The sequence below is a fragment of the Phalaenopsis equestris genome, unplaced genomic scaffold (genome assembly GCF_001263595.1).
Source record: "Phalaenopsis equestris unplaced genomic scaffold, ASM126359v1 Scaffold000539, whole genome shotgun sequence".
NCBI classification, from domain to species: Eukaryota; Viridiplantae; Streptophyta; class Magnoliopsida; order Asparagales; family Orchidaceae; genus Phalaenopsis; species Phalaenopsis equestris.
This window is the reverse complement of record NW_018164979.1, coordinates 15240-38185: the sequence shown is the minus strand read 5'-3', so window position 1 is coordinate 38185 and position 22946 is coordinate 15240. Positions and strand designations below refer to the sequence as shown.

Sequence of the window (22946 nt, the reverse complement as noted above, 5' to 3'; positions counted from 1 at the left end):
AACCAACTTGAATTCTACTATTAACATCCCCATCTATATCACCATCGCTTTGAACAACGGACCCAAGATATCTAAATCGTTCACACCTTTTAATAATTTGATCACCCAAAGTCACACTTCTGTCACTCAAGCTATTACTACTAAAATTACATTACATGTATTTAATTTTAGTTCTACTTAAATGAAGGTCTTTAGACTCTAATGTAGACCTCCATAATTCAAGTTTTTCTGGGTTTTTTCTCTCGTTTTATCCACGAGAAGGATATCATCAGCAAAAAGCATACACCAAGGTACATCCTCCTGTAAATGTCCAGTAAGACCATCCATAACTAAAGCAAAAAGATATGGGCTTAAAGCCGATCCCTAATGTAATCCAACAGAAATAGGAAAATGTTTGGTCAATCCTCCTTCAGTTTGAACACAAGTAACAGCTCTAGCATATACATCTTTAATGACCTGAATTTAAGTCAAATCAACACCTTTCTTCTCAAGAACTCTCCAAAGGATATCTCTGGGAACCTTATCGTAAACTATTTCTAAATAAATAAAAATCAAATGTAGATTCTCTTTATTATCTCTAAACTTCTCCATCAAACCTCTCAAAAAATGTATAGCTTCCATAGTAGACTTGCCCGGCATAAATCCAAATTGATTATGAGAAATTTTTGTGATGCGTCTTAACCATGTTCAATTACCCTCTCCCATAACTTTAAAGTATGACACATCAACTTAATTCCTCTATAATTTGCACACTCTTGTGCATCCTCTTTATTCTTAAAAATGATGACCAAAATACTCTTCATCCATTCCTCAGGCATCTTTTTAGTTTTTGAAATAATATCAAAGAGTTTAGTAAGCCAAGAAACTCCCAAATCTCCCAAATATTTCCACACTTCAATTGGGATAACATCAGGTCCTACAGACTTTCCACCCTTGGTTTTAAGCCTCCTCAACTTCTTTTTTACTAATGCGACGGTAAAAATGAAACATTTTATTATTATTCACGATATTAACATCACTAAGGTCGATCTTAAAAAGTTTATCAAAGTAGCTCACCCACCTATGTTGAATATCTTTTTTTAAGAAAAGAACTTTTTGATTTTCATCTTTAATACACTTTACTTGAGTTAAATCTTTTCTTTTCTTTTTGTTTGGTTAGTTTATACATATATTTTTCACCCTCCTTAATATCTAATATGTTATAAAGATCATTAAAAGTAGAATTTTTAGCGTCACAAATTGTTCTTTTAGACTCCCTGCGGGCCATTTGATATTTTTCTCAGTTCTCTAAATTTTTACATTTAAATCAATTTTTATAACATAACTTCTTATATTTTATCTTTTCTTGCACATTATTATTTCACCACCAATTATTTTTATTTATAATTTTTTTTTATTCTCCAAGCAAATTTTTTGCTACTTTATCCCACATAACATTTGCTTCTTCGTGAATATTCCAAATTTTAAAATCTTGAATTTTACTCATAAAAATAATTTTATTTGACTTTTAAGTTTCTCCATATAATTCTACGATGATGAGTCCTAGTATTCTTTATTTTACAACTCTTAATCTTAAAATCTAGAACTAATAAATGATGTTGGGTACTTAAATTTTCACTTAGAATGATCTTACAATCTTTACAATCGCGATGATCTCTTCTTCTCATAAGAAAATAATCAATTTGTGTTTTATTAGCTCCACTCTTTTAAGTAATAAAAAGTATTAGTAATAACAAGATCATAATCTAAAATAGCTCTATTTTATTCATTAGTTACTCCAAAACTGTAACCACCATGAGTATTTCTAAAGTCTTCTATCACTCTACCGACATGTGCATTTAAATCTCCTCCAATAAAAATTCTTTCTTCAAGAGGTATCGTTGTATTAAGTCTTCTAAATCATTCCAAAATTTATTTTTAGACCCTGTATATATAAATCTACTTAAGGAGCATAAGTACTTATAACTTTAAAAATTTTAGTATCAATAATAATCTTTAGGGCTATAATACTATCTCTAATCTATTAATTTTTACAATTTTATCTTTCAAACTCTTATCCATAATTACACATATATCATTTTAGTGCGACTCTTACTAGAATATCAAAGTTTAAAATCAAAATTATCAATCTCCTTAGCATTTTCTCCAACTCACTTAGTTTTTTGAATACATAAGATATTAATTTTTCTATAAATCATAATATCAACTAATTTCATTAATTTACCATTGAGAGTACCTATATTTTAAGTTCTTATCCTAATATTTGTTTCATTAGTTTCATGGACTAACTTCTTTACCCACATTTGTCAGTAATGTGGGAACTCTTGCTTATTTAAAATTACACTCGGGTGTCAGTACAGCGGCCCTTGCATACTTTTCACTGTATTCAGGCAGCGCGTCCCCCTTACACTTACACAATGATCAAAAAGATTTATGTCATGATTTTTTCTGACAAGTTTTACGCTGACTGTCGACTACCTAACGCAACCCTCCACTTTTCAGATCCGGGCTTGGGACCGGTAACGGCAGTGTTAAATTAATTACGTTATTTAATTATCTATATATAAGTTTTATGAGTTAATATCAATAATTTCATGAATAAATTTTAATTCATCAAACTAATTTAAAAGATGATTGAGAGGTCAAAGTGCTAGGAGAAGTACAATTTTTATTAAATAAATAATTACATTATTAAATATTTTAAAATAAGTACTTCATTATTGACTTACATTTTGATAGTTTCAAATGTGTATCATAAATGGGAGGACAATATTAAAAATTTGAATGTACATTTTAAAGAATTTTAAATTGATAAGAAATGAAATGTAAAGATTAAGTCATACAAGATTACTCCCAAAATGGTAAATTTTGAGAATATCTTCGGGTACATTTTTTTAGGGTAACTACGGGTACATTTTTTCGGATAAATTCGAATACATTTTTGTGGATATATTGGAGTGTGATGGTAATCCTGTTATAACTTTTAAAAATATTGAAATGAGAAAATACTTAAAGTGAAATAGAAATGGATAAATTTAAAATGAAAATTTAAAGTTTTATTAAGAAATAATATATTTTCCTTTAGTCATTCATGCATAGCATTGACATAATAATTTAATGAATATTAAGTTATAATTGCCACTAAGTCAAACTTATTGTGCAATTAAAAAAATTTTTCAATAAAAGAAAAATTTTAGCTTAATATCTCTAATAAGATAGACTTAGTTTATACGCGGATGACTGCAACTGATAGATATTAGTTCATGATATTTTTGTAGTTTTTTTGTATTGACTTTCTTCAAATAATGATTCAAGTTTTCAATATTGTTTTGAGATGTCTTCAGATTATTGTTGTTATTTCTGGATATTTTAAATTTATTACACTTTGTGGATAATAGTGGCTCTTTATATTTTGGAAGTTTCTGAAAAATATGTGGAAAGTAAAAAATAAAATGTTAATATCGTCCGACCGCAGTTCCCTCCTTAGTTAATTCTAAGCATCGGGTCGAGTTGTGACAACATGCTCTCATCATTGGCAATATTCTTGCAAAAATCACCATCTGCTTGCAATCTTTTGAAGCATCAAAACTAATACATTAGATTAAAGGGTGATACAGGCGCTAAAACAGCACCCGATTTGGGCAGTTTGAAAAATCGGGCCAGTCCGCATGGCATTGCAGAAGCGAGAGCGGCGCAGAAGGGGAAGCGGAGGTTCATGAATCCTCACGAGGGAACGTGATTATGAGAGATTTCGTGCAAAGGCAAGAAGGATCTTAGAGAGGATCGTGAACTATCGCAATCCGGCTTGGGGCATCACGAATCAATTGCTCTAGAGAGCTCTCTTGAATTTTCTAGGCTTCCCTGTCTCTTCCTTTATGTAGAAACTTCTTTCGTCTGGAGAGAGCCTATAAATTATTGTTCTAGATGTGTACGGAGTAAGGTCTTAGTGTGTTTAGTTTCAGATCTCTTGTGTGGAGTCTCGTTCCCCTTTGTGAGCTATCTCTGAGGAGGTGGTGGTGCTTCGGTTGTATACTCTCCAAAGTGGTAATTATATCCTCCCATTTATCTTCCCCAAACCTTCTCATACCCACTCTTTAGCTGCCAAACTCTCCCTCCGTCACCCCGACACCCAGTCATTTCCTCTTCCCACAAATTATTATTGTTGACCCGCCTTCCTAACTCCTTTCAAGCACCGCCCACAAAATTCATTACCACTGCGGACCATCTACAACCCTTTCCCACATGCTCATCCGTCATTTCCACACCATCCTTTCGCTGCCACCAACCTCCTGTGACTGTCGTCATTCCTCCCAATCATCTCTATCCCTCTAGCCGACCTCCACCACCCATTAGAATACTTTTAGAAGTGTTTGCTTGTGTGTCGTTCCATGTTTTGTGTCATTATTACCGTTAGTCATGATATAACCCTATTTTAATATTAATGAAAGTTTGTTTTGTTCTACCAACTAGTTCCGTATCATAGGGTAATTAGAAAAGTCTTCTGCCGACTAACAACTGCAACATCATGACATATTTCTTTCTCAATACTTGAAAATAAAAGTAAAATTTTGGAATAAAACTTACCAAGCATGCATACGAGACAATTTCTTTTGAGAATTTAAATGCTTGAGCGCTTGCTGATCAATGTGTGGGAGAAATTCTTTTTAAATGTAAAAGTAATACCAATATTGGAGAGCTCACAACTAAGAACAATTCTTGGTCATATGTTTCCCAAATCTGTTTTGCGCCATTAAGCTTCTCGTTGAAGAATTGGCCAGCGGACCACTATTACTAATCATAGAACCTAATCTCATGCATACAAGTGTCAACTTTGACCACAAAAACCTTCCTAATGTTCGAAAGAACTATAACTGATACTGTGTTTATCCATTAGCAAAGCAAGATTTGTGCCTTATTCAGACCCACACATGAATTTCGCTTTTTCTAAACAATAGTAATTTCATGACGATTATACTAAAATGGAGAATGACTTGGCCATAGAAAGTGGTTGAAATCAGAACTACAAATATAGTGAATGGTGGCTGGCATCGACCACTCATGAATGCTCTAATTTTTCCATCAATCACTAAAATTCCTTGCTCGCAAATGAAAAAAACCCAAAAAAACAACACCCTGAGTGATGAACCCTCATTTCAGTAGATTAAGCAAGTACTTATTTCTCTGAAACATTAAAATTTTTCACTAATGCTCAAGGTGATCCTCTTCGGACTTCGTCAAAACATAGAACAACCTATTTTCGAAAAAAATGGTTTCATAATTTGATTTACCAAACATATGAAAGTGAAAGGCACAATATACAAACTGAAAGAACCTACTACTTCTAAAGGATGTTGCTTGTTTTGAATGTAGCTTTCCCTCTGTCACTAAACCTGATATGAATTTGATAATACCCAAACCTGAAATCCAATTTTCAGTACATGCCCATTCCTTCTAGTATGTCTTTTAGCCCCAAAATGAGTAGCAATACTTGATTGCAATTTTGTTAATAGTTCTACTATTCACACACTTATACTATGCCGCATCCTTCTTTGAAAACAACAATGTGGGCACGGTACAAGGGCCGAACTAACAATGATCAACTGTTTATCAAGGAGATCATCAAATTGATTCACTATAGTATAGCATGCTCTTTGGAATTTATGTGGTAATGCATAAGTCTTGGAGACAATATGGGAATGAAAACAACATGATGCTTACACAACACTATGGAGGCAGTTCGTTGCAAATATCTAGAACATAAAGTCCTAAGCAGTTTGACATAAAGCTTTTGATCTCTCACAGAACATATGATTGCAGCGCTTGAAAATCTGTGGCCACAAACAACATTATCACATTACTAAACACACTTCAAGTTAGAATTCAGCTCTAAAAAAAATTAGTATGAGATATCTTAAGCAGCATATGGCTTCACTTTTAAGAGTTCACAATGCAATCTTCTCTTCTTTCGGTGAAATGAGTAGCAAATCTCTCTCCCCTTGTGCTAAATATTGATTTCATATTGCCAAGATTGACAATGGAGGATGTGGGAGGCATCCATTTCTACATCACACAACTTCTTTTTGATAAAATTTATAGAGGAATTGAACGCACCTTAGTGGCTTGGGTTTCTCTATCTATCTTGATCACACAATCTTAAAAGAACAGTAGTGATCTTTTGGTTGATTGATTGAAGGTGCAAGCCAGTGATTTTAAGGCTAGATTTACATAAGTTACCATCTCAAGAAAAATGTTGCATGCCTATAAGATTCTATAGCGATTGTAAATATTGAAATGGCACTGGATCATATAATAGGGCTTCATGAGGAGTGTTTCAATATGCATATACTAGTGCTTCTCTCACATCCCCTTCGAGAAGCACCACTATCACTGCATCATCCTTATCATTGTCATTAACTTCATGAGTTTCCCCATTTCCTTCGCCCACTATATGAAGCACTCTTTGCAGTAGGCATTTGTTCGAGTAATGCACCACTTGATTGCATCTAAAAAGATAAAAGGCACAGTGATGAGCAATGGACTTGCCTTCATCAATGATGTGGTTGTCACAAGGAGAAATCATATTTATCACTTTGAAAATCCTCAAATATATCTTTCTTCTAAGTTTTATTATGTTATATGTATATTCGGCGGTGTTGGGAGAACATCATAGTATAAGGATGGTAGCCTCGTGAATATGCACACAACTGCATGATTCTTGAGCACATCCAAGAAGTTTAACTCCCTCTTGAGCACAATGATGGTCACCTATAGGGTCAGCAAGCCAAGAACTGGGTTTAAATTGTGGTATCCAACTTTGCCTCCGCCAACCATCGCATAAAGTCTCCGAGCATTAATATGAACTACTCATAGATCACAATAAATAATGAAATCAAAAGGAAAAAAACAAAAATATATATATAAGTGATGCTAAACCAAAAATATACTAATCGGAAAAAGTGAAGTGGTGGAATTTAAAAGGCGAGGTGACTATGATTGTTGCAGCATGACCTGCGACTACTTCAAGTGGGGTTACTACATCCATCTTTGCCTTTATTCGTCTTTAATTACTGCACTTTTGAGAGCTTAATGTGGCTACAAGTGGTGTGCTCAACCCCTTTGCTTTCATCAAATTGAACCAATCCAACTAGTTTTAAATGTAGTTCAAAATAACTAGAGATTTATGTCAAGTTATTCTCATTTTGATAATCTTCCTGGCTTCCTCCAAGCCTTTAACATCAAATCCTTCTAACAGCTCAAATCATTAATGTTCTTCATGTCAACCCTTATAATCAGCTTTTCATCAACATAAAAACAACACCAAACAAATTTCTAGTGTCGTTTTCAATAGAGAAAATTATCATCATTACATTTACAAAAGTTGATGTTGAAATTGAAGGTATCATTGAGAGGGGACTTGCTTCAAGCCATACTGGATTCGTGGAACCTGCAGACTAGAATTTTTTCCTGGTACAGTGATGCCTTTGGACTTGACCAAGATTAGCCTTGCATCTACAAAAGTCGATCTTGCGCTGAAAGTAGCAAACAACTTATACCATTGTGAGATGACTGCTTCAAGCCATAGTAACTACTTGGAACTTGCTGGCTGAAATTTCTTTCATGGTACAGTGATGCCTTTCGAATGGACCAAGCAGGTAGCTACCATAGGGTGCCATAGAGACATGTAGCCTTGATTTGCATTTGCTCAATGTACAATTCCTTTGTAGATATGAAACTCACAATTCATCTCATAATTGCTACTTTAATAGCAAAATAAAAAATTTCAATGAAGTAAACTAATACCTTCCGTCTATTGGAACTCCACTATAAAACTTGCATTGAGCCTTTTGTCGTCATTTTGTTCTGTATGAATTTTGTAGATCCATTAAATATACAGAGTTTTTGTCTTTAGATGAACTAGTCAATCTTCAGGTACTACTTTTGCCAAGAAAATTCATCTCTTCTTTCATTGTTCACTCTTGCTTAGATTAATATTTAACCTATATAACTTTTAAATAGCATTTAGGTTAACATATATTAATAAGCAACAAATAATAAAACTAAGGAGAACGATAGCTAATAGGCTCTGGTATTTTCCATGATCTTTTGACTTCTATCACAAGAGTGTAAGGCTTTGACTAAACTTATTCATTGTGTTGCTTCATCTTTTATCAATATTAATAGCCTATCAACATTAATGAGCTATTTTAATTCAACTTTCACTATAGAAAATATTATATTTTCATTATTGCTTGATATATCTTTGTATATTATAATTTTATTGAAAACAATGTTTGTATTTCCAATTTTTTCTTGTTTCCAACATTCCAAAAATTTATAGCTGCAATCATAAGAAATAAAACTAATAATGCAACACTTTCTCAATTTTCGAACAAGAATTTTTTTTTCATTATGATCAAGGTGCACATAAAAAAGGCAAATTAAAACTTTCAAATATGAAACATATCCCCTTTCCAATCCATGCTTCTTCGAAAATCCCAAAATCAAATGATATAAATAGTCCTGAATTAATGAATTATGTTTATGAAATCAGGCAAGAATATTTCCAGCAAGCTTGCATATAATATTATGCCCCAAACCATTTCAATCAAAGTCTTGCTGATTCTTTTCACAACTCCATTATGTTAGGGGGTTCCTAAGATCATTCTCTTTATATGAATCATATCAGCCACATTATATTTTCTAAATTTCATGCAATCATAATATCCACTATTACTGGTTCGCAAAAATTTGACTTTTACACTAACCACATTTTCTCTACTAAAATGTCATTTGGTTTGCTGAAAAAGAAATGCACCAATAAAGGTGGTCAACACTAGCAATGATGGCAGACAAGGGACAATGAAAGGGATGAGCTGGCATAGGTGGAGGCCATGACGGTGACTTGTGATGCATTCAAAGCTCCACCAAATCACATGAGTTTGGAATACGCTGCAGATGAGCTGAGTGAATTTGAAATTCATTAAAACTTAACTTTGCAATCCTTATAATTAAAACCAAACAATAAGATTTTCAAAACCCTGAATTGAAATACTTTAAACTCCTATTACTTCAAACCAAACAGCACCTAAGCTTTTCTACCATATCAAGGTAGTAAACACCTCAGATTTACTAGAGAAAAAACTAGTACCTCTCTATGCAGTCCTTATAATTAAAACCAAACAATAAGATTTTCAAAACCCTGAATTGAAATACTTTAAACTCCTATTACTTCAAACCAAACAGCACCTAAGCTTTTCTATCATAACAAGGTAGTAAACACCTCAGATTTACTAGAGACAAAACTAATACCTCTCTATGCAGTCATCTAACGAAGGTGATAGTGGATCGAACCTACACAATATAATGGGAGATTCCCCCAAAACATCTACACAAACGAATTCCAACTTGGTTCAAAGTCCACTTCTTAAAAGCTGACCCTTCTTTGCTTTTGCATCCTCACTAAAGCTGGATTTCAAAGATAAGAATTTACCTTGGGAATGAGAATCTTCAAGACCTTCTAACTCATCTTGCCTAATATTTGTTGTCAAATATTAATCTTTATACTTGAAAATGATGCAAGTCCTATTATGCATTCGCATTTGGTTATGTATAGATTTTATTCCAGTAGGTAGTAAACATGGCTCCTTTGGCTACCTTCCTAGTCTCAGCATCGAATGTGTTTTTAAAGGTCCATTTGAGATAGTTGTAGCTTTTTATAAAAGTGTTTGCAAAGCTCTTGGGGGAAAAAACTACTTTTTTTTTAATCTTTTCGGGTATTATAAGGGGTTGTTTGGGATCCATTTTTGTTTTTTATTTTTTATTTTTTATATTTTATTTCTTTTAAAACAAGAAATAGGAAACAAACATAAAAACAGTATTTGTTTATATGTTTTTTATTTTATTTCTCTTTTTATTTTTGGTATAACACTTCTGTTTTTAAAATACATAAAAAAACATATTTTTGATTGTTCTTAAAGCACCCAAAAAAAACCTTCGCCTAGGACTACCCCCCTCTCCCCGCCCATCATCGTCTGTCACCGCCCACCCGCTCACAAGTAACGAAAGATTACATAAATGAAATAAAATTTAAAAAACCAATAATACCTTTTAAAGATTTTTTAAGTGAAAATTTAACATCATAATTCTAATATTATCAAGGAAGCACAAGTCTGGGATTCATGGTAATCAAACTTGTGAAAGATAACATAAATCAGATGAACCTAAAAATGCTCTTGCCAACCCTAATTGTCTTTCTAGAATATTTCTCAGCAAACAACATCTCTTAAACAATCAAATAAAGTTAAAGCAATATAAAACGTGTATAAGTCCATTGAATTATCATTGCTTCGAGGAGTTCAATAAACATTCTTTTCTCACATGTACTTAAAAAGTTTGGCAATAGCCCAAACATCAAGTCCTTGGAGTAATCGCTCATAAAATTGTCAGAGAATTTAAATATGCCAAGGGGCTCATCGCCCTCTGACTTTTTAAGGTCCAATCATTGCCACGCAAAAAAGAATAATCTTGGCCTGCTGCATAACATCAACTTCCAACATTTAACTTGCTGCAAGCAAAATTTAACAACCTTTTAAGGTTTGCACCCCAAAAAAAGAGTACAAAACTTGGAAGTACTAAGAGATATTTGTACACCTTTAATATCAGTTCATTTAAAACAGCTTAACAAAACTAAAAAGTTTGTTACAAACTAGCATCAATATTGTTGCATGAAACCCATTTAAAACCTCAAGAAAGCCTGAAGTATAATGTCAATGATTGAATGTCCAACCTGACACCAAGCCCATGACGCAAAAAAGATTGAATGTGGCAAGTAAGAGGGGCAAATGCTTTAAGGAAAAATGAAAAAAACTTAAAGAAAAATTTCATTCATGATGACTAATATCCAAGTTAGGTCTCCAATATTTTCATATTCAAGAAGAAATCCACGACTGAAGAATGTGCATTAAATTCATTAACCAAAATCAATTGTGGCTTAAAGATAGTTTCATCGATTATTGATACAATTGTCACATTGGCAATCAAGTATCCCATAATAAGCTTCCTCAATGCATTTTCATGCCAACATTAAGATCAAGATGAATCCCACTAACAAGGAGAAAACAAATTTATCAATACCAAAGGAACACTATCTATCAAATCCTGCATCTAGAATGTGGAATGTAGGCTAAACTTATCAATGTCAAAGGGAATACCATTAATTTCCAATTTGGAAAGAAACTTGAGGGTACATTGATGAACTAGTAAAGAACAAGATTCTTATTAGCCACCTATTGAACCTCTCAAAATCAACTTTACACCACGTTCAGTATATACTACAATAAAAAATTTTCTCAACTTTCTTTCCCGATAACATCATATCAAATCCCAACAAGTTCAATGTCATGTGCACGAAAAGACTAAAGAGAATCATCAATTGATTGTGCAGATAGTGAGTCTCAATTGCTTCAATTCTTATTATGGGAATCACGCTTCCAATATCAAAGTTTTAAAGAAGCCCAACTGGGGAATCGTGCTTCCAAAATCAAACTAGTCATTTCAAGAACTCAAGTAGATACTTGATTACACCATCCTATGCAGCCGAATCCAAGTGAAACCATTACAACTCTACCTTGGACTCAAAGAAAAGGTGATTAGTTAGGTTTAGAAACAAGAAATAATTAACAAGCATCAACTACATGAAAGACTTCTTAACATATCAAACTAAATTATATTTTCTTCAAGATGACCTTTACTCTTGACATTTTGACAAGTCATCTCAAGCTATACTACCAGGCGTGCCATGCAATTTGCCACCAAAAAGCACCTAAAGCAAGTGCTCCACCTACTCAATTACAAAAGTGAGCCATAAAGTGTTCAATCAAACTAGATAAGTTCAATCTATAGTATCCTCCAAGCATGACAATAAAGACCCAAGCTTTAATTGATTTCATTAGGACTTTGTTGAACCATGGAAGCAAAGTTCAGCGCAGAAAACAATTATTGTTGATTATTTGTTAACAAAGCATAAAGAATCAACAACTGAGTGGGTGACTCTTGTCAAACCAAATAGTACAGCCCAAAGCCATGTGCTACATCTTTTGAGGCTACAAATAAAGCACATCAGGTCATATTAGCGAGGCTTAATATTAACCTCGACCTAGAGTAAGCCATTACCATCAGCTGATGATGAACTAAGCTAATGGAGAATATGAAGTTTGTGTAGACCTTATCATAGAAGACACTTGGCTCAACCCTAAATGATGCTACGTTAAAAAATATAAAATAAAAATAAGTTTTGTTTGGGATACCACTTTAAGGTTAAAAAAGTTTGCCATCAATCAATGGAATTCGTTATAGCAAATGGAGACCATTGCAGCAAGGTTTACTCATGAGTTAGTCAAAGTGTGTCGGACAACCCAAGAAAGCCTTTAAAAAAATCCACAATCACAAATGTGATAGCAAACCAGTCAAGCTCATGCTAGCCCAAAAAAACAATCATGCAATAGTACCACTATCCGACCCTTCGGTGACTAAAAAGTAAACCAAAAAGTGCAAGCATAATTAGTTTTATAGGAATGTTCAAAATTGAACAAAGCAACATATCTCATCAACAAATCATGTTTTTAAGGAATGAAGAATGAATAGAACGGGTAAACTTTTAAGCATATGAAAGGAGATATTCGTAGCGCTGCTGGTGGATTAAAACAATTAATTTAAGTCATGCTTTATTGGTAAAATAAACAACCTTAGTAATCATTAATTTTCTGCAAAATAACATTTTCACCCACTATGGCCTTCCTTTACAAATGGAACAAATACTAACATGAAATCACCCAATCCCATGCTAATCAAATTGATCTTGAGAATAATCATTAGATCTCATAGTTTTAGCAAACCTTTCATACCACACCTTTGTTAATTGCTTAAGTCAATAGAAAAACTTTTTGAGTTTGCATACTAGGAATTTGTTGGAATCATTATCAAGTTCTGCTGGTATCTCTGTATACACTTCTTCTTCAAAATTCTCATTCAGGACTTCATTATTTATGTCAAGTTGATGCAGTACCCATAATAGGAATTTGTTGGAATCATTATAAAGTTTTGTCGGTATCTCCGTATACACTTCTTCTTCCAAATTCTACTTCAGGAATGCAATATTTATGTCAAGTTGATGCAGTACCCATTCCTTAATAATTGCTACTGAAAGGAGAACTCCGATAACGTTTAGTTTGGCAACTGATGTGAAAGTTTCCTGATAGTCAAGCTCATAGACTTGAGTGAATTCCAACAAATCTGGCTTTGAATCTCTCAATACACCCATCAGCTTTGTATTTGATGTTGAACACCCACTTCATGCGTCATCATGTTTCAGTGCTTGAATCTTCTCTTCACCTGTTTTTCTCCATTCTATATTTTCAAGTGCTTCGTGAATGGATTTAGAAATATGCACGCTATCAAGATTAGAAATAAAAGATTTGTAAGAAGAGGATAGCTTCTCATAAACTAAATACTCCTGAATTGGATATTTAATATTGCTTTCTTTATCACTAACATCAGAAGAGGAAGGGGATAACTCCCAAAATTTCAGGTGAATGCGCTGTCGGGTTTTGGTTTGAGCAATTTTGTCCTCGCAAATTTTTTTCCACTCCACCTGCTCAAGATTTTTCTTCCTTGTGTACACACACAGTTTTTTGTTATAAACTTCAAATTGAGTTGGTTGGATTGATTGGATATTCTCAACCAGGATAGGAGGACTAGGTGGTGTAAGTGGTGAGGATATGTAGGTGTCATCAAGTGCATCCCAAAGTTGATGTTCATTTGCTCTTCCCTTGAACATCAAAATTGGGGTACTAGGATTGATTTTCAAAAAATATTACATCCATGGAGTTGTAGTATTTTCTAATAACAAGAAAGTAACATTTATACTCTTTTTTGTTGAGAGCATACACAAGAAAAATACACTAGATTAGATCAGAGAGTAAAGTTTTGTGCGATTTTGGGAATTTATGTGAACAAAGAATACGCACTTAAAAATTTTAAGTGGTATAGTAGAAAAGTTAAGATATAAACATGATGTGTGCCAGAAAATTCGCGGCGGTAGAGTAATGAATTATTGTCTCAGTGTTGCACGAGAATTCATCACACATAGATAAACTAAGAGAAGTGAGCAAGACTTAGCTATACTTTCGATTGATAAGGTCGATTGCAGTAGAACTATTTCCCCCCAAAAATACTTTGAAATTTGATGGAAAATCATAATTGAGTGGGATACCTCAAGAAGATGTATGTTCTTTCTCTTAGCTATCCCATTTTGCTGTGAGGTATCAAGACATGAACTCAAATGAAAGATTTCATTTTTTGAATGATAGGACTCAATGATGAAATTGAAATATTCATGTGCATTTTCGGTTTTGATGATCTGAATTTTACATTGAAATTGAGTTTGAATCATGATGAAAGGTTTGAAATATTTGGGTTGCTTCAAATTTCTCATTCATTAGGAATACACAAGTAGTTGTAGTGTGATCGTTTATAATGAGAAACCGTCTAGCCCCACTTAGTATGTTTATCTTTGAATGTCTTAAAATACACTATGGATAATAAAAAAAGAAATTTAAGGGTTCGTAACAGTCATGGAATAACTATTTCTATTATGTTTGGCAAGTTGACAAATCTCAATTTGATAAAAACTAGGGTTTTAATTAATAAGCAAATAAGGATAGAACTTTGCAATATAATTAAAATTTAGATTACTCAGGCGACAATGTCATAACATGACTTTGTTAATCATGCATCAAATTTCATCAAAATCAATATATATATATATTATCACTAACCATTATGCCTATCTCATTTTTACATGCATTAGTACCAAGCATGCCATATAATTAACCAGTTCTTGTGACCTGTGACTAATCATAAGCCTAATAAAATTGCAAAAAAAAGATATATCATTACCACCAATGACGCAGAAGCGTCTCCCGCTTACGAGCGGGATGCGGGAACGAGTCGTGGCTCCCATGATCGCTTGAAGACAGCCGCGCAGCCCTGTTTTCATTTCCTTTCCAATTTTAGTCAGTTTACTCCTTTCCTTTCATTCCTTTTTAGTCATGTCCAATATATGTGTTTTACTAGGGTTTAGAGTAGAGTATTTGGCGTGAGTTCATTTAGGACAGCCACCGGCGTCCATTTTCTCCCTTCGATAGTTGTATCCATAAAGGGTGTGCATTTTATATTAAACATAAAAAAGATACAAAAAATAAGTCCTCAGACATGTGCAAATGTGGTCATATCATCGAGGAGAATTACAAGGCTCTAACGATTCGGGGACCGCATCAAAATAAAAACTATGTAAAGAGAGTCCTTGGAACACAAAAATGGGCAGCTCGATTGAGCTCCCAAGGAACCAAGGGAATGGGTGGTGCTCCTATTGTATCTCTTTCCCAAGGTATTAACTTCCCCTATCCCCTTATGCATTGTCCCACATCGCTCCCGGCCGCCCCTTCCCTATTGCAGCCTCCTGGAACATGCTCTTTTGACTATTTTATGCAAATCTTGCATTACAACCTCCCTTTACCGCCTCACTGCCATCCCGAACAGTCGGCTCCATCATTCCCCAATCGTCCCACATTACTCCTAATAGTTGATCCTCGTTGCCGCAATCCGAAAAGCAGCAAATATGTTGTTCTTCTACTGTCCAACAATCATTCCAACTTGTTGTTGCCCGGACTACGGCCTATCCTGCTGTCCGTTCAATCCTTGCCTGCTTTCCCCGCACTGAACGACACTCCTCTTGTCGTCCTGCAGTCCACAACCCTTCCCCTTAGTTGCCCCTCGCTGTCCCAGCCCTCTGCTTCACTTCCAGTGCAATTCCAGCCCCTCCCTTTGCTATCCCAACCATCCACAACTCATTTCAGACACCTATCTCCTCTCCCCGACCACCTAGTCCACCTCCTTTGGATCAAGCCTTAGTGTGAGATTGTGTCATATCTTTTTGAAAGTTCCCTCTCACGTGTGTTTGATTGTAACCATCTATTCACTTTTAGTAAAAATATTTGGTTTTCTTATTTTGGTTCGGGTTAACTCTAGTATCATAGTTAGCCTAACTACAGTATTATACTAGGGTTTCTAGCATCCTTGATACCCAAACCATTATTGGACCCTATATCATTCCTACACACCCTCTTCCACATATCCAAACCCCATACCCTAATCATGGCATCGAGGAGATGATAGTCGAATATCAATCAGGAGTTTACCATGAAAGAGATAAAAGCGACAACTTCGTCGATTGCGACAACTTCGTCGATTGCTACAACGGCTTAATGAAACTAAGGAAAAGAGAGCATCCAAACGAATGACCCGTAGCCATAACGGTGACTTGCTAGATCAAATGAATGGAGTGAATCTCTTCCACCATACGGATGCCAAAGATGAAGAACCTCTACCCTGAAGACAAAATCTTGAAGTAAAGGTGGATTTTTCATATTTTGATGGCAAAATGGATTCGGATGAGTTCATCGAGTGACTCTGGACCATGTAATGTTCCTTGAGTGTCAGGATAAGCCATCGGATGGAATGGTGAACTAACCGATGGAATGGTGAGCTAACTGTCAGCAAGTTCAAGAAGAGTGCATCTCAATGATGGGCAAACTGCCAGCAAATTCAAGGCACATTACATCCGATCACCGTATTGGGCCAAAGGCTTAATAAATGTTAGTTAGAGTTGCTCGCCCTACTAACAACCACTCGGGAGAGACTTCTTGTTCTTCTATGAAAGGGTTTTGATCCCATTGTAGGGCGAGCAACTCTAACTAACAACCTATCCTGCTGTAGTTGTAGGCCATGCTTGCTGCCCCCGCACCAAACATCACTCCTCTTGTTGTCCTGCAGTCCACAAACCTTCTCATTAACTGCCCCCGTTGTCCAGGCCCTCTGCTTCACTGCCAATGCAATTCCGACCCCTCTTTTTTCTGTCCCAACCACCCACAACTCATTTTCAGCCACCTATCTCCACTCTCTGACAACCTAGTCGACCTCCCCCACCCCCTGAATCGAGCCCTAGTATGAGTGTGTCGTGTTTTTTTGTAATTTCCCTTTCATGTGTATTTGATTGTAAAAGCCTATTTAATTTCAGTAATAATATTTATTTTTCCTATTGTGATTTGGGTTAACTCCAGTGTCAGCCAATCTATCCTTATGAAAATAACTGAGAACAATTTTGTTTTTAGTCATTTTGCAGCAAGGAACCTAGCACGCGTACTTGATCATGAAAAGTTAGTAATTTGGTAAGAGAAATAAAAACAAAAAATTGCTAATCATTACACAACACCTTGCAGGAGCAAATGAAAAAAAAAAAGTTAAAAAGACTGTCCATAAAAAGCCCGAAGACAAAATCAAGCATCAATACCTGAGCATGGGAAAAGTGAAACGCAATGATTGGTATGCAAGCAAATCCAGTCAAGAGTATGTAAGATCCCAAAAGCAGACCATCTGATGGAGGCATACCATTCCACCATTGAAGCGCTTCATGGTTTCCCTACAAAACCAGGCAGATAAAGCTACCACAGAAGCATGAGCATAACCTTGCCAAATTTTCATCTTTGAAGCTCCTTTCACTCTATCCCTGCAAATTTTGGAAAAGGAATCTGAGCAATCTAAAACATTAAGAAAGACAATGATTTCATTGAAACATTCCAATTGAAAGCGCAACACAAAATGTCTACAAATTCGTTAAGAAAAACAATACGACATTTATTTAATGAAAATTAAGAAATGTATGATATCACATAAAACTAGCCTTAAAATCCTATTACAGATATATTCAGGTATTCAGAGAATAAAAATCATAAATAATCAAGTAAGAAATAAAATAAAAATGACAAGATTACGTTGGACAAACTAAAAATAATAATTAAGAAATGATTATAAATAAGTTTAAAAATGAACTTAGGCAGATTGAGCAAGCAGAAGGGAACATTCAAGGTAACATTAATGTTGAAGAATTATTAAAAAAATAAATAAAACAAAATATAGCATTATAGATAAGTTAAAAAAAGATGGACAAAACAATTTTAATACCTTCAACAACATTCACTAGAAATAATGAGAAATGAAGATTCATAAAATTATCCGATATAATTGTGATAAAGCTAACAATGATAATACTTCCATTTTAAAGAGTTTAAAAATAATCCAAAATAGGATTAGTATTTTCCAAGAATTTAAAGTATGCATTAACTTCCATTAAAATACAAAGGTAATTCGACCCATACCTATAAAGTAATAAAGGTGGGGAAACTGCCAAAAGCAGAACTGCTGACACCCACATAGTGGACTTCGACGAAATAAATAGCATTGCCAATTTCGACGAATATAAGCAAGTTAAAATCCATTGAGCCTTTGGCCCAATACGGTGATCTGAAACCAACCTCCTGATTAAAGCAAATCCCAAAATGGTCGTCAACACAACCATATAGCTAGGATAAATAACTTCATCCTCAAATCCAAAATAATATAAACTTGTATAGTTGAAGAACCGATCCTCTATATAGCACAGCAGTAAAGCATGACCAATAAGCCCGAGTTCGGTTAAGAATCGTAATTTAGACGGGAAAAGCACAAAACCAGGAATGGCCATAGCAAGGATCGCACTTGACAAGATGAACTTACAGAAAGATTTCAAATCCATACCAGCCATCCAAATATTGAGATCCCAAAAGTTATGCACAACAAACCATGATACCATGAGACTTGCTAATGCCACAAAAGCAAAGTATGATGGCAAGCTCTTCTTTGTAAAGAACCGTGCTAAATAAAATCCGGATATCAGTGGAATAGGAATGAACTGCACAGAAGAATAAATAAACCATGTATTCATAAATATTTGAAAACAACAACTTTTGAAAATAAAAGTAACAACAAAGCCTTAATCCCACTATGTGGGGTCGGCTACATGAATCCTTTTTCTCCATTGCTAAAATTAATGATTAAAAATTACAATTTAGATATCAATTGCATAAAGACCAAGTTAAAAACATGAAAAATATAATAAACAAAAACGCCCTCATCAAATCTCCAGTCTTCTAACATGGTTCAATAAAAGTTGTTGACTAAGCATTAATATAGTGTTGAATCATATACATGTAGAGCTTATTACATGCCAAGAGACTAAAAACTACAAAAAGATACAAGATTTATAACTGTACGGCAAAAATAAAATAGATATATATGGTTCTAAAAGATTTTGATAAACTAAAAGGCTTATCAAAGTCTCATGAGATATCTAGTTTTCTCATAAATACAGCTTGCTTCTGGAATTTTTTAATTCATTCAATTAAAAGTTGATTTGAATTATTGGTAAATAATCTCTCTATTCTCTCCTTATTATTCACCATATTCTTTTATTCTCTCTCCAATAAGTTCCAAAGTTTCTCTCCTCATCATAAACTCTCTCTCTCTCTCATCTATCAAATTTGGCAAAGAAATTCAGCCATCTCTCTCATACCAACGAGAAGCCGTGGTAGAGATGTTTTGCATGTTTAAAGCTCAATGTTGTGAGGAAATCTTCTTCAATGGCATTGGCGCAATAAGCCCGTGCTCTTCATTCCATCAGTAGTATAAGATCATGCATAACTCATGATTAAGGAAACACTAGTATTGAAATTCTCAAGTAAACATAGCCCAATTCATACATCAAATCTTTTGCGTGAGAATAACCTAGAAACCCTAAAATTTAACTTATTGAACCATGTTTGAAAATTTAGACCCTAGGGTTTATAGAAAATATGTAAATCTTACAGGTTTCAAAAACTTATGTATCACCAATCAAAGCTCGAGTGGTATGACAATATCTCTGAATTATTGTCACTTTGATTCCCAATTCGAAGGAATGAGACATAAAGAAGGATAAAAATAATAAAGCTCCAATTTTCGGATAAAAGCAATTATATCAATTAAAAGAATGAGTAATTTTCTGATTATTCATGACATCATAAGACTCATTGATACTGGCAAGTGTGCTGCAAAGTTATTTCCAAATGTGGCTTAATATTGTAGTGTTCTATTGCTTGGTACATAAAACTCATTGCTACTGGCAAGAAGATGAAAATTTTACATGTGCTGTGGTATTGACCATACTTTTAAAGCCGCGAACGTGATACATACCAAGCATTCGACTAATATCTTGCAGAGCATAAAAAAGGTATTTCAATCAATATTTCATTGAAATATAAGACAATTAGGTATTTCACTTAAAATACTATATTAGATGAATTAATTTGTTGTAAAAAATATATGTTTTTAAAAAAAATCCTATTTTAAGATGTTTGGAATATGAGGAATCAAATGGAAAATAAGAAAATTGAAGCATTAGTTTACTAATTCAAAATGATCCCATTATCTTCCGCCTAAAGAGCTACCATGGAACTAATTTTAATGCGTACCTATTTGGGGAGTATAGCATTTTTAAAACTAATTAAATAAATAAAGTCTAATTACTTAGAATCTATGGCTTTATTATATTCTACAAGTACTTAATTACAAAAATAATCTAAATGGTTTCATTAATTAGAGGCACTAGTGGCAATTAGTGTAATATTGTAGCAATTAAAATTTTTTAGTTGTTAATAATAACTAAACATTAAATTAACTAAACATTAAATTAGTAGAGAATAATAACTAAACATTAAATTAGTAGAATAATAACTAAACAAAACAAATATCAAATTTTAATAAAAGCAAAAATGACTAATTTATAGATAATCATGAAATTATAGGCATAAAAACAATATGTTTTTATTAAGTTAGTGTCACAACCTTTTATTCTAAGTTAGTGCATGTGTTCAATTATTAAATGCACAGTCATCCCAAAACCAAACAAAAAACTCTAACCCATGATACAATTATTGTCACAATCTTAATGTTAAAAAGGACAATAAAAACAATATTGCAAGTGTTTTTTATTTATAAGAAATTAACTAAACTATTATAACTACTTTAACAATATGATGTAATTTTTATTCTAAGCCAATTGTGAATAGTGTTCAACGGAGGAGTGTAATTGAGTCAAGCTAGATCGTAAGCTGGCTCGGGCTCATCTTGATAAATGTTGTATTAGCAAAGATTTATGGGCAAACAAGCCAAGATTAGGCCAACCATAACTTGATTATTTTGCCCGTGAGCCAACTCAGAGAGTATAGCATTTTTTAAGATTAATTAAATAATTAAAAACTAATTGATTAGAATGAAAGGCTTGACTACTTTCTATTAATACTTAATTACAAAAATGACCAAAATTAATGGTTTTACTAATTAGAGGCATTAGTAATAATTAATGAGCATTAGCAATAATTAATATGATTTTTTTACAATTACATTTTTTAAGTTATAATAACAATTAATAATGTAATTAAAAGATAACTAACTCAACAAAACAGAAGTTAACATAATGTTTAAATAAAACTTAAATGACTAATATATGGGCAAATCACAAAATTAAGACCCAAAAGAAAATTCATAAATTAGTGGCCTTGTTTTCAATTATTACACATACAACTAGTCTCATACCAAATAAAAAAACAACCCTAAAATCTAATTAGTGTTGTAATCTTGATATTTAAGAAAAAATAACAATGAAAAAGCAAGTATTACTTTATTTATGGAAATTTTCTTTAATATGATGTGCATGGTGTTTGGAGTAGGAGCATAAACTGATTCAAGCAAACTGATCTCATCTCAATAAATAGTCTATTAATCAAGCTCGATGAGCTAACCAACCAAACTTAAGCCAGCCCTAACGTACCTCTTCAGCTTGTGAGCCGATTTGGGGTATAGCATTCTTAAATTGTTAATTAGATAATTGAATCCTAATTACTTAGAATCTAAGGCTTTACTATTTTCTACAAGTACTTAACTAATTAAGAGATCTAATTAAGTGGTTTCATTAATTAAAGGCATTGATGGTAATTAGCATAAATTTAAAACATTTAAATTTTTTGGATTTAATAATCACAACTAAACATGTAATTCATAGATTAATAGCTACATAAAACAAACAACATAAGGAGATACAATTAAAACTCAATCCATTAATTTATAGACAATCACAAAAAGTATAGTTCTACAAAAATTCAAAAAACAATGCCTTGTTTTTAGATATCAAACATGCAACTAGTCAGAATACCAACAAAAAACTCCAGCTCATGATGCAATTAGTGACACTCCTAATGTTAAAATAATGAATAACAACAAATATTGCAAGTATTAATTAATTTATTGCAAATTACCTAAGCCATGACTAATGGACAAATTCATGAAAACTTAAAAAACATGATGAACACTTTATTTTATTTTATGTCAATAGTTAATTGTGCATAGCGTAGAGATGTAATGGAGTCAAGTTGGCCATAAGCTAGCTCAAGCTTGTCTAGATAATTGGCATGTCAACTAAGTTTGATAAGCAAATGAGGCTACTCAATCCAGCCCCAACTCAACTCACAAGCTTATGAGCTTGCTTGTTGAAAAAATAAGAATATAAAATACACTTAGAATATATTATAATTCAAAAATTTAGAAACACAGTATTTAAAACATTTAAAAATTATCAAATCTACATATCAAGTAATTTCTCACAATTCCTCTAATTTAGTACTCTTTTTATTACAATAATCAATCAAAATCATTTTAATTATTTTAAAATAAATGAGTCAATCATAAGCCGACATAAACTCATAAAACTAAGCTTAAACTTGATTAATTAATTAAGCTCTCAAACTAAAGCTCATGTTAGGGATGATTCAAGTTCAACTCGACTTATTCGCAGTCCAAGTTCAAAAGAAATTTTCTTTCCCATAATTGGGTGAATTCATAATAATATCAAATCTATAAATGTTTATCGTTTGACGTATTAAGCTACTTATTAAAGGCATATATATATATATATATATATA

At 33.3% G+C, this 22946-nt stretch overlaps 1 protein-coding gene across 1 annotated transcript in view; it reads right to left on the bottom strand.

Moving 5' to 3' along the window:
* LOC110028904 overlaps positions 1-22946 on the bottom strand; it is a 45670-nt gene that overhangs the window by 13949 nt on the left and 8775 nt on the right. The window contains 3 exon segments of the mRNA XM_020730951.1: positions 17408-17529; positions 17532-17623; positions 18273-18844. Coding sequence (XP_020586610.1) covers positions 17408-17529; positions 17532-17623; positions 18273-18844 — 786 coding nt within the window.